The sequence below is a fragment of the Anabrus simplex genome, chromosome 5 (genome assembly GCF_040414725.1).
Source record: "Anabrus simplex isolate iqAnaSimp1 chromosome 5, ASM4041472v1, whole genome shotgun sequence".
Taxonomy (NCBI): Eukaryota; Metazoa; Arthropoda; class Insecta; order Orthoptera; family Tettigoniidae; genus Anabrus; species Anabrus simplex.
Window position 1 is genome coordinate 274,812,575 of NC_090269.1, and position 14,094 is coordinate 274,826,668.

Here is a 14,094-nt window from a genome sequence, read left to right on the forward strand (position 1 = left end):
GAAACTAAGCTACAAATTCCTTTATGAACTAAAGGGGGCGGGGGGTTTACATGGGCTATTTTTGGTTTGTACGGAACCAGAGGTACACTACGGCACATAAAAATCCTTAGCACTGAGCTACAAGGAAAATTGGGGCAGAAAGTAGAAAAATAATATTTGTTATGGCCTCGAGGGTTGAGAGATGCATTTAATTGCATTTAATAAATTTTCCCAGGCAACGCGGGCTACTACTGTGCTGTCGTATCGTACAATAGTAAAAATTAAATGCGGTCGTAAAAAAGAGCTAAAATTAAAATGCGCTTAAGAAAGAACTGCTTAATAACAAAACTAAGCACGAATAAAACACACGGCAAATCTTTCTGTCAGTAAAAGATGTTATACCATGACGTATCGCTGCACACCACAACACCAAAATATTCAGTAAGAACTTCTGTACAGTACGAAAATAGTAGAACACACACAAATTCTATGCAATAAACAACCAACTCCCACTCAACACAAGACAAGTACACACTGGTTTAAAGCCTAAAAACATACATGCAACAAATAAATACTGCAGATGACTTCACTAGAGAAGTGAGCTGTCGGCGATTCACAGAGAGAGGAACTATACGAGGCTTGTACCAGACCAACACAGAAGAAGGAAAATGAAGGAAGGCAACGAAGCGATGGCTGTTCCTGCAATTCTGCTCCCCCCCCCCCTTCTACGAATGTATTCTATATATATAAAAGCAAGTCGGTCTGGAGCGATGTATAAATATTTAAAAATGAAAAAAAGACGTGAATTAATGAGGCACTTCCAGAAATCTCAGAAATTTGAAACTTGGTACGGGAGAAACTGATGACCCCAGGATCCCTAGAAAAATCGGAAATTCTCAAAATTCCCTGAAGGGGGCACGCTGGTGGGGCCTCAAATTTTGGGCTCAGCATAAGAACACAGTCGTATAGTATATCCAAAATGATAACCTATAGGTTTCGTGGGCTTAAAAATTTTCGGGAATTTCCTCACTTTTATCCCCCATCCCCCCAAACAAGATGGCGGCACAAACTGCCAGACGAGGTAGACAATTTACATTTGGTGAAATTATAGCTTTTGGTCCCTAACCGACTAGAAATTTCCAAGATGTTCAAATTTTTCACTTTTTACCCCCAAAGATATCGAAATATGGAGGCAATTTTAATGACTGTGCAGACATTCCTTTTGAGCTATTTTTCGGCTAAACGGTAAGTCGTATCACAAAACGGATGGCACAGCGTCGCTTCAGTTCGGAGTGATCTACAACTTTGGTCCAGTGACATTTTGTCGTATCTCTCTCCCTTATACGTTAAATTTGGCCGTATTTCTGGATTGTTCGTAAATTTGGTGATTTTTACAAGTATATTTCATTGTTTGACACATTTATAAGAATGATAGGATCATCACGTTGGGTGCGCACATTGGCACGATTAAGGGACATATGTGGACCAAATTTCATGCTTCTAGCTTATACATAAGTAGGCAAAAAGTATTGTAAAATGTTAAAAATGTACCCAAATTTCACCCTATTCAAAATTTGAACTCACATTACCCCCTTAATATGGGAGGTACGAGGATATGGTTTAGAAACAAACATATAGAGCGATAAATGAGGCGTCTGATGGCGCAAACCGTTTCTTAATATCATAAACCGTTTAGGAGATATGAATCTCGAAGTGGAAGTCTGCACTTTTCAAAGTGCTCATGCTTATTCTTCATCTATATATATAAAAGCAAGTCGGGGTGGAGCGATGTATATATACATATTTAAAAATGAAAAAAGACGTGAATTAATGAGGCACTTCCAGAAATCTCAGAAATTTGAAACTTGGTACGGGAGAAACTGATGACCCCAGGATCCCTAGAAAAATCGGAAATTCTCAAAATTCCCTGAAGGGGGCACGCTGCGGGACTCAAATTTTGAGCTCAGCATAAGAACACAGTCGTATAGTATATCCAAAACGATAACCTATAGGTTTCGTGGGCTTAAAATTTTCGGGAATTTCCTCATTTTTATCCCCCATCCCCCCAAATCAAGATGGCGGCACAAACTGCCAGACGAGGTAGACAATTGAAATTTGGTGAAATTATAGCTTTTGGTCCCTAACCGACGAGAAAATTCCAAGATGTTCAAATTTTTCACTTTTTACCCCCAAAGATATCGAAATATGGAGGCAATTTTAATGACTGTGCAGACATTCCTTTTGAGCTATTTTTTGGCTAAACGGTAAGTCGTATCACAAAACGGATGGCACAACGTCTCTTCAATTCGGGGTGATCTACAACTTTGGTCCAGTGACATTTTGTCGTATCTCTCTCCGTTATACGCTAAATTTGGCCGTATTTCTGGATTGTTCGTAAATTTTGTGATTTTTACAAGTATATTTCATTGTTTGACACACTTATAAGAATGATAGGATCATTACGTTGGGTGCGCACATTGGCACGATTAAGGGACATATGTGGACCAAATTTCATGCTTCTAGCTTATACATAAGTAGACAAAAAGTAATGTAAAATGTTAAAAATGTACCCTAATTTCACCCTATTCAAAATTTGAACTCACATTACCCCCTTAATATGGGAGGTACGAGGATATGGTTTAGAAACAAACATGTAGAGCGATAAATGAGGCGTCTGATGGCGCAAACCGTTTCTTAATATCATAAATCGTTTAGGAGATAGGAATCTCGAAGTGGAAGTCTGCACTTTTCAAAGTGCTCATGCTTATCCGTCATCTATATACACTGACTGACAGAGGAAATGCAACACCAAGAAGGAGTGGTTCGAAAGGGATGAAAGTTGGGGAAAAAACAGAGATGGCACGGACGAATAATTGATGTTTATTTCAAACCGATATGCAGGTTACACAATGAGCACGGCATCGACTCAGTAGGATGTAGGACCACCGCGAGCGGCGATGCACGCAGAAACACGTCGAGGTGCAGAGTCAATAAGAGTGCGGATGGTGTCCTGAGGGATGGTTCTCCATTCTCTGTCAACCATTTGCCACAGTTGGTCGTCCGTACGAGGCTGGGGCAGAGTTTGCAAACGGCGTCCAATGAGATCCCACACGTGTTCGATTGGTGAGATATCCGGAGAGTACGCTGGCCACGGAAGCATCTGTACACCTCGTAGAGCCTGTTGGGAGATGCGAGCAGCGTGTGGGCGGGCATTATCCTGCTGAAACAGAGCATTGGGCAGCCCCTGAAGGCACATGCTGCACGTAGCGGTGGGCATTTAACGTGCCTTGAATACGCACTAGAGGTGACGTGGAATCATACGCAATAGCGCCCCAAACCATGATGCCGCGTTGTCTAGCGGTAGGGTGCTCCACAGTTACTGCCGGATTTGACCTTTCTCCACGCCGACGCCACACTAGTCTGCGGTGACTATCACTGACAGAACAGAAGCGTGACTCATCGGAGAACACGACGTTCCGCCATTCCCTCATCCAAGTCGCTCTAGCCCGGCACCATGCCAGGCGTGCACGTCTATGCTGTGGAGTCAATGGTAGTCTTCTGAGCAGACGCCGGGAGTGCAGGCCTCCTTCAACCAATCGACGGGAAATTGTTCTGGTCGATATTGGAACAGCCAGGGTGTCTTGCACATGCTGAAGAATGGCGGTTGACGTGGCGTGCGGGGCTGCCACCGCTTGGCGGCGGATGCGCCGATCCTCGCGTGCTGACGTCACTCGGGCTGCGCCTGGACCCCTCACACGTGCCACATGTCCCTGCGCCAACCATCTTCGCCACAGGCGCTGCACCGTGGACACATCCCTATGGGTATCGGCTGCGATTTGACGAAGCGACCAACCTGCCCTTCTCAGCCCGATCACCATACCCCTCGTAAAGTCGTCTGTCTGCTGGAAATGCCTCCGTTGACGGCGGCCTGGCATTCTTAGCTATACACGTGTCCTGTGGCACACGACAACACGTTCTACAATGACTGTCGGCTGAGAAATCACGGTACGAAGTGGGCCATTCGCCAACGCCGTGTCCCATTTATCGTTCGCTACGTGCGCAGCACAGCGGCGCATTTCACATCATGAGCATACCTCAGTGACGTCAGTCTACCCTGCAATTGGCATAAAGTTCTGACCACTCCTTCTTGGTGTTGCATTTGCTCTGTCAGTCAGTGTATATAAAAGCAAGTCGGGGTGGAGCGATGTATATATAAATATTTAAAAATGAAAAAAGACGTGAATTAATGAGGCACTTCCAGAAATCTCAGAAATTTGAAACTTGGTACGGGAGAAACTGATGACCCCAGGATCCCTAGAAAAATCGGAAATTCTCAAAATTCCCTGAAGGGGCACGCTGGGGGGCTCAAATTTTGGGCTCAGCGTAAGAACACAGTCGTATAGTATATCCAAAACGATAACCTATAGGTTTCGTGGGCTTAAACATTTTCGGGAATTGCCTCATTTTTATCCCCCATCCCCCCAAATCAAGATGGCGGCACAACCTGCCAGACCAGGTAGACAATTGACATTTGGTGAAATTATAGCTTTTGGTCCCTAACCAACGGGAAAATTCCAAGATGTTCAAATTTTTCACTTTTTACCCCCAGAGATATCGAAATATGGAGGCAATTTTAATAACTGTGCAGACATTCCTTTTGAGCTATTTTTTGGCTAAACGGTAAGTCGTATCACAAAACGGATGGCACAACGTCGCTTCAATTCGGAGTGATCTACAACTTTGGTCCAGTGACATTTTGTCGTATCTCTCTCCCTTATACGTTAAATTTGGCTGTATTTCTGGATTGTTCGTAAATTTGGTGATTTTTACAAGTATATTTCATTGTTTGACACACTTATAAGAATGATAGGATCATCACGTTGGGTGCGCACATTGGCACGGTTAAGGGACATATGTGGACCAAATTTCATGCTTCTAGCTTATACATAAGTAGGCAAAAAGTAATGTAAAATGTTAAAAATGTACCCATATTTCACTCTATTCAAAATTTGAACTCACATTACCCCCTTAATATGGGAGGTACGAGGATATGATTTAGAAACAAACATGTAGAGCGATAAATGAGGCGTCTGATGGCGCAAACCGTTTCTTAATATCATAAACCGTTTAGGAGATATGAATCTCGAAGTGGAAGTCTGCACTTTTCAACGTGCTCATGCTTATCCGTCATCTATATATATAAAAGCAAGTCGGGGTGGAGCGATGTATATATAAATATTTAAAAATGAAAAAAGACGTGAATTGATGAGGCACTTCCAGAAATCTCAGAAATTTGAAACTTGGTACGGGAGAAGCTGATGACCCCAAGATATGGCCAGAAAGTGCGTCTTATCGTACAATCCGTTTTTCGATTTGATGTACCGTTTAGCAGCAGTTATTCTGTAAATGATGGTTAACATCCTTATACTTCCGTATGACGACTATATTCTTTCATTGACGTCGATTTGTAGCAATCTAGAAAGGGTTTGTCTGCCATTGGTATTAAAAACATTGCAAATCGATAGTGACTGTCAGAAGGAGGGCTTCTGCTATTGTTTTCAGTCCTCCCCACATCGACTTTGACAGGCAATAAGAATGGGGTTGTCCTCCATCTCTTGTGCACTATTTTAATGCATAATTCCCTTCTCGATTCGACTAGCAGAACTCTAGGGAGCGTGTCTTCCATTATAAACAAATTGACCCATCAAAAATGTGACTGACGATAGGCATAGTGGCCTGCTATTATAATGGAATCTCACCAACTCGGTGTGACTGGCAGGAAGCTGACTGGCATTAGAAAATGCGTCTGCCATTATAAAGATAAGAACGCAACTCACTTTTGACTGGCAGTAAGGAAGGTCCTTGCAAATATAATAAAAGTTCCTCAACTGTAATCTATCTGAAAGTAAGAATTGGGGTCTTCCATTGTAATGAAACCTCCACAAATCGATTTTGGCCGCGCACTAGGCAATGGGGTCTGCCGTTAAATGAAAATTACTTCGTTGTGAATTGCAGTAAACAAGTGGACTTGCCGTTATCATCGCAATTCCGCAAATAACACTTTCACTGGAAACAACGTCTGTGGATTTCACAATACTGATTCTCGGATAAAGCCAAGACAAACCCAATTTAAAAATCTTATTCACTTAATGTGCACTAATTTACTTCAATATCCGTATACAATGTAGAGTACCGTAGCGAAGCACGGGTACATTTGTTAGTTATGAAAAAAGAAAATGTTATGTAGTTATTTCAAGAACTCACGGGCGCAAATACCTCATCGTTTTTATCTACCTTTCACAGTACATTACAAATAAAGTATAATATTCCTTAATCACGAGGAATTATGGGTGTCTCAGAGGGGGTGTGTTCACTCCTTGTAGGTCCGTAAGAGCAATACTATTTTTCTTAACGTGGAATAGTGATAACAATATTTGTGATCCCAAAAAAGCATCCGCTGTAGTAACAAACGAAGTTTTGGGCCGATGACCTTCGATGTTAAGCCCCTTAAAACAACAAGCATCAAGCAAGCAAGCAAGCAAGCACAAACGAAGTTTTATAATTCTCAGGGAAGTCGTAGATTACTAACATTTGGAGACGTGGGAGAGCGTTTCTGAAAATATTTCAAGGCAATTTTCCTCTCTCTTTGATGTTATTCGAAAACATCGTTTTCTTCTTTGATCTGTTGCAGTGGGAGCCGCAATGGTTTCATATTTATTTTTAATAATCTGACCTCTAATTTATATCTACCATGTCAAGTAAAGAAACTCATACCGAAGTCACATAACCTCAGACGATGTTTCTTCTTTTTCCTTCCCTCAGTTCAGTTCTACCGTGATTCATTGCTGCTAACGACCGGAGCGCTCATCGTAGCAGTGTTGGCCAGGAGATTAGCCGTGGAACCCCCGAGTTCAAAGTACCCGAAGGAGAGAATGTGTCTTTCGTGGCTCTTTCAAGTGTTGAAGTTGCCATCCAAGGTAAGAAAAGTACAAGCAAGAAAGATGAAGGTGACATAGGAGTAGAAACTGAAGATGATGATCAAGAGAGGAAAAAATACAACTTCCTTCATATAGAGGTGAAAATTACATAATATACTCTTATTCAGCATTTTCTGTCCTGATTCTATGTGCTATATCAGGCCGCTAAAACATCACTGTCTTATGAGTTGCAATATCTGTCTTAATGGCCGGCAGCCGTGGAACTATTCCAAGGACATTTCTATATTTCTGCAAGTTATTTTTTATTTCTAAACAATTAAACGAAGAAGTGGCTGTTCTTGCTTTGCAAAATTCAGTACAAATTCTCCTGAATTTATATTATTAATAACTAGGGATGGACATAGATTTATTAATTAATTTAGCATAAATTTTTATTATTATATCTTTATAAATGGTATATTTTGACATATGGCAATCTGCAGTGGCAGAAAAAATGTAAATATAAGGGGCGATCAAAAAGTTTCCGTTCGACGGTCGTACAGTGCCGAATCGGGATGTCAATTAGACAAAATCACCATGAGCATTAAGGCGCTCAACCCAACGACGCACCAGGCTGGAGATCCTCGTGTGGTAAAACGCAGTGTCCCACTGCGTGAAGAAGTCCGTAACCGCCTGCTGCGTCGACCCTTCAAGGTCTTTTAGATGGGACGGAAGGCGGGATAATCGCATTGGGAGAGATGAGGACTATTGGAGGGTAGATCAAGTGTTTTCCACTTGTCCGTAATGGATGAGGCTGGTCTCTCATATCGACCGGCATCTTGTGTCGAAACGCGACCCAGACGGAACTTGGTTGACCATTCCACAACAGTGGTTTTCGACAGAAGCAAAAAGTTTCCATTTGAGGGCATTGTTTCAGTGAATATGCAACGTAGTGCGACTCTGGTGCGGGTATATAGCACGGTCATGTAGGGGATTAGTGTCGCAGTCTTGTCGTGCCGAGGTGCGTGCGTTAAATTGGGCCACGTGGACTATGGCGACGTTATTATCAAATTCGTCCAAAGAGGACCAACGTGCTGTTATTCTGTTCTTGGCTGCCGAAGGACAAACATCGGTGGACATCCATCGAAGAATGAAGACTGTCTATGGGGAAGCGTGTCTGTTGAAAATCACCGTTGTGGAATGGTCAACCAAGTTCCGTGTGGGCCACGTTTCGACATAAGACGCCGTCGATCTGGAAGGCCAGCCTCGTCCAATACGTATAACAACAAGCGGGCGGTGGATGAGTCCTGACATCTCCCCATGCGATTGTCACGCCTTAGGTCCCCTCAAGGGTGGACGCTTCCTGTCGGACGAGGATGTGCAGCAGGCGGTTACGGACTTCTTCACGCAGCAGGGCACTTTGTTTCACCACACAGGAATCGCCCTCCTGGTGCGTCGGTAGGATGATTGCCTCAATGCTCATGGCGATTTTGTCTGATTGGCATCCCGATTCAGGACTGTACACCCATCGAACGGAAACTTTTTGTTCGCTCCTTATATTTTCCTCCATTCTCCTCCGTATCCACATCTCCAGTGCTTTTAACCTTCTTTTCTTGGAGTCTATGTCTCTGCACAATACAGGACAACGCTCCATACGTAGGCTAACACTTTAAAGCCCCTTTCTCAGATCTTTGGTCAACGGGATGTATAACTTATCAGTATCCCCCTTCCAGCTGGATCCTTCCATCAACATCGCAATATTTCTTTAAAAATGTATATTGTGCTGAGTATGTATTCGCTAACAATACTTCAAATACCGGTATTTCAAATTCTCAGCTGTCTCTATATCCTCCCCTATCTTAATTCGAAATTTTCTGAACTACCATTCGCTTCAAGATTCATAAAAGTTCCCAAATATGAGTTTTCTTCATCACAGCTCTCACCATCATCATTATATTTTCATTAATTAAGTTTGACTGTACAATGTATTACTGAAGAGAGTGTCACACTTCCACTTTATCCGATTTCCTCCTTTCTTTGTTGCAGGAAGACACTTGTATGCGGGTGACTCTAGTGTTGGTGGATCGTATAAGCTTCACCGTTTTCTTCGTGGCCGTGGTCACATTTCTCATACGTTTTGTAATATAATAAGACATTCAACTATTGTTTATTAGATGACTAACTGTGTTACTGGATAAATGAATTGAAGGGTGTTGGTGGGAAACGGTATAAGTACGAAATGACAAATGTTGCAGGAAAATAAAAATGTCTTAAATGTTATGTAATTGTTAACTGCGATTAAAACATTTTCCCCTGGATCATATACTGTACATGAAAATAACCAACAATAAAGAGGGAAAACTGTAATGCATTTCAATTTGAGACCAAAATTATTAAATAAAGTTGTCTTCTAAATAGTGTCAGTTATTTCATTTCTATAAACAACAATCACCTCATTTATCATATCAACCAAAATTTCTTAACTACAACAAACAACCTGTGGTATTTTTAATGCATACAATCAAGAATCTACAGATGGTATTTGTGTGTTTTTTTTACCACTTATTATACTTAAAGGAATGAGCTTGGGAAGATTCTCCAGCCGTGAACATCGTGCACTTTGTAACTTTCTTTGAAATTTGAACATGTATCCCATTCTTAAATTTCATTGAGGGTTTCATTGGTCAGAATATTGATAGCATTACCACTGCCTTCGTAATGTCCAGGCCGTACTGTACCTCTGATGACGTCACGCTTTGAGGGGGACTTGAAGGCGATACGCATACGCTCCGCTTGAATAACACACTCGTTTAAATTACTTAAAGAACTCTTAACACCTTATAAAACCAAAACCTATCCTCAAATATTTGTTAATTCTGACATACAATGCATATTCTTCTCCGCAACGTTCTATTTCTCTCGTATATACGTTCGTTTGCGTGAGTACAGCCTAACACTTTGAGACATATTCTTGCGATTTTATCCATTTTCTGGGCAACAGGAACATTCACATCATACACACTGACAGAAAACATGCAGCCAATTACCATTACTATTTATTACAAATATAAATTATTTCTGTACCTCACTGTTTCCACTCCATGAACACTGCTGCTTTCCTGGACCTCTTACAGGAAGTTACACCAGTATGGAGTAGGTCTGCTCTCTTTGACACACTTTGTTGAATACACAAGGTGTGAATTTTGGAAAAGTTATTTAAAACTATATTCACCCAAATATATATACACTGTCCGGCCAGGTCTTCCAATTTATTCCCGCCGTCACAAATGACTAGGGAATCTGCCAACTGCATTGACTCCAAACCCAAGGATTTTGTGACACACTTAGGATTGTCTGAATTTAGAAATACCATCTTATATGTATCTGACACTAACACACAAAATACTTTGTACACCTCAATTCCAAGTTCTATTGACATGTCTGATGGATACTTTAAGCCCCATCGATTTAGGAAATTCAGATATCTTACTTCTGGAGGTAATTAATATATAAGATCTGAATCTGTCAGAAGATAAGATTTACATAAATCACACTGCTGTTTGATACTCATATATATTTTTTAATTTTTTTTTTCCTATTTGCTTTTCGTCGCACCGACATAGGTCTTACGGCGACGATGGGAGAGGAAAGGTCTAGGAATGGGAAGGAAGCGGCCGTGGCCTTAATTAAGGTACAGCCCCAGCATTTGCCTGGCGTGAAAACGGGAAACCACGGAAAACCATCTTCAGGGCTGCCGACAGTGGGGTTCGAACCCACTGTCTCCCGAATACTGGATACTGGCCGCACTTAAGCGACTGCAGCTATCGAGCTCGGTGATACTCATAAATAAGACTTGCATTTTAAAATACACCGAATTCAGATAAGTCATAGGTCTGATTACATAAAAATATAGGACCTACCTAATGTTACCCATGTTCATGACCTGGACGAGACACTCTTATTTCTCTCAGGACGTGATTTTCAGGAAAGTGCTTGATACACACAACTGTGTTTTGATTAACTATTAAATTCTCCCTGGGAATAGCCTTCTTCCATAACTTAACTCGTTCTTCATCAGAAGGAAACACAAATACCGGAGTGTACTCTCCTTGTTTATAATTGGCTTTGCAGCCAGGGACACAGCAACTCTTAGGCTTGGTGATTTCCCTCACTGATCATCTTAATTCAAGTATATACAATCGTGGTTAATAATAAAACACAGAATGCACAAACTCAATTAATTTTACGCTATAAATATAACTTTACACAAATTAACTACAAAATTAAAACACTGAGGAACGATCTTCTTAACCTATAGCTTCACAAAAATACACGCTCACACTAAGTTTTCTTCACTAATTAACGACTTTCCACTTAATAATGCAGTCGATGACGACTCATTCTCACATATATCTGAGTGAACATGCAGCCATCGTTAAAAATTTCAATAAAATTGCGAAAATCTATGTTTAACACTACTAACTCACGTGCTAAACTTCCCCCCTAACGATCAGCTGATTGCTTTCCCGCGCTCGTTACAGTACGGCCTGGACATCACGAAGGCAGTGGCATTACTCACTCTTATTGAAGTTAGTTTTGTAAGCTGGAGCTTTGACGTGTTGATACTCGTATGCTAATCAGCCACTGCACCCATATCAAGTAAGTCCTCTCGTTGCATGTTAAGATCTGCGAAGGGATTTTTCAATCTGGCTGACTTGACAAGATTTTTTCAAGAGCTACTGGTTTACACTTCCAATTTCGTTTTCTGATTATGCCGAAGCCTCTATCCGTAGCTTATTGCTGTGGTCTGTACGGAGGAATTTAATACATTTGGTATTAAAATAGCCTTGTACAACGAGGTAGACCACAGCCATCGATACCATTCTCTTTTTATTTTTGTCCACGAAGTTGCTGCACCAAACATCAAGTACTTTATTTGTTTGAATCGAGATTTCAAAACAAAAAGGGAAAACAAGGGAAAAGAAGTTCCCCTGGCACTTACATCGTTTCCCACAAACACACCTCAATTTTAGATTCGAAACACTTTCATTGTCATACCGGGTGTACGTGTACTATTGTACTCCTTTAGGGAAGATACACCATTTCTTATTTATCATAAAGTTCCAAATCTAAAACTGTGACAAATAAACTGTTCAAATTACTAACAAATGCACTCGTTCACTTCTAAGCAGCCCCCTCCAATCCACACAATGCTGGCAACGTTCCGGGAGAGTTTGGAAGCTACCTGAGAAAGCTGCTTTAGGTATTCTTTACAGTTATTTCTTTCAACGTTCTTTTCAGTTAGGAGAGAAGAGGAAATCATATGATGACACACCAGGAAAATGTGAAGGAAGAGCCGGGTTGAGTAGCTCAGACGGTAGAGAGCTGGTTCCACATGAGTTTTTATTGCCATTAGATCTACAAACACGAGGCATGCGTATTTGAGCACCTCTTTACAAACACCTGCAATCCGATAGCTGAACACTTATTATTATTATTATTATTATTATTATTATTATTATTATTATTATTATTATTATTATTATTATTATTATTTCGTCATGCCCATTGAACTTGTTCGTCGGCCTGATGGTTTTCGCATTCTTATCCTCCCAAAATCTCTTCATGAATGCACTGTGTTGCATCTTGTGTTCAGTGGACCGTTTCTTACCAGTTTTCTTTTTAGATTTCTCCACGAATTTGTGCTTGGCTACTATTGTCCTAAAAGCTCCACGATCTTCCATGATGTCGCCGGTGATAGACTTTTTTGGAGGTCGGCATTAGTTTCTAGTAGTATAATAAGCGGGTTCGGCGGCCACCGCCACCGCAGGCTCCCAGAGGCCACCTCCACCACCACCACAGCCAGAGGCCTCCCAGATGCCTCCTCCACCACCACTACAGCCAGAGGCCTCCCAGAGGTCTCCTCCACCACCCGCGGGAAATTTGAATTTGTAAACAAAGCCACGTGCTTTTTGACAGCTATCATCGACAACAACGCATCGCTAACCTCAGTACTGCCATCTTGACGGGCCTAAACCTCAGTAGTACCAACTTAACCTAACTAGCGCGAGGTAAACAAAGCCACGTGTTTTTGACAGCCACGTGCTTTTTGACAGACAATAACGCATCGCTAACCTCAGTACTGCCATCTTGACAGGCCTAAACCTCAGTAGTACCAACTTAACCTAACTAGCGCGAGATAAACAAATCCACGTGCTTTTTTGACAGCTGTCATCCGCCATCTTTAAACCACAGAGCACTGTGCTGCCCTCTTTACCGCAGTAGCTGCAAATTCGTCACCTGTCATCCGCAGTGCTACCATCTTGGCGGGCCTAAACCTTAGTGCTACCAACTTAACCTCACTAGCTCGAGATAAACAAATCCACGTGCAGCTGTCATCCGCCATCTTTAATCTATAGAGCACAGTGCTGCCCTCTTTAGCTACTTACCTTTGAAATGTGGTGGCGGATAATTTGAAAAATGCTATTTGACAGCAGCCATCTTTGAGCACCGTGCTGCCCTCTTTAGCTAGATACCTGTGGTGGTAGACAATTCCACGTGACAGCAGTCATCTTTGAGCACCGTGCTGCCCTCTATGTGGTGGCGGCAAATTCTACATGCTCTTGTTTGGAAACAAACTCACGCGCTTTTTTGACAGCCGTCATCCGCCATCTTTAATCAACAGAGCACAGTGCTGCCCTCTTTAGCTACATACCTTTGAAATGTGGTGGCGGCAAATTCCACGTGCTCTTGTTTGGAAACAAAGCCATGTGCTTTTTTGACAGCTGTCATCCGCCATCTTTAATCAACAGAGCACCGTGCTGCTATCTTGCGGGCAATTTCATCAGCTGTCATCCGCCATCTTTAATCCACAGAACACCGTGCTGCCCACTTTATGGCTACTACCTTAAGCACGTAGTAGCGGGCAATTTGAAAAGTTCTGTTAGCTATCATCCGCCATCTTTAATCAAGAGAGCACAGTGCTGCCCTCTTTAGCTAGATACCTTTGAAATGTGGCGGCGGCAAATTCTACATTCTCTTGTTTGGAAACAAACCTATGCGCTGTCATCCACCATCTTTAAACCACAGAACACCGTGCTGCCCTCTTGCGTCAGCTGTCATCCGCCATCTTTAAACTATAGAGCACCGTGCCGCACTCTCGCGTCAGCTGTCATCCGCCCAGCAATTCTCTTTCTAT

At 42.0% G+C, this 14,094-nt stretch overlaps 1 protein-coding gene across 1 annotated transcript in view; it reads left to right on the top strand.

Annotated features, from left to right (window-relative positions):
* Nucleotides 1–12,341, top strand: part of LOC136874833 (neuronal acetylcholine receptor subunit alpha-9) — a 48,313-nt gene extending 35,972 nt beyond the window's left edge. Inside the window, exons 8-9 of the mRNA XM_068227817.1 lie at nt 6,802–6,956; nt 12,198–12,341. Of these exons, the coding sequence (XP_068083918.1) occupies nt 6,802–6,956; nt 12,198–12,341 (299 nt within the window). The remainder of the gene's footprint in view (nt 1–6,801; nt 6,957–12,197) is intronic.
* Nucleotides 12,342–14,094: the final 1,753 nt, after the last annotated feature.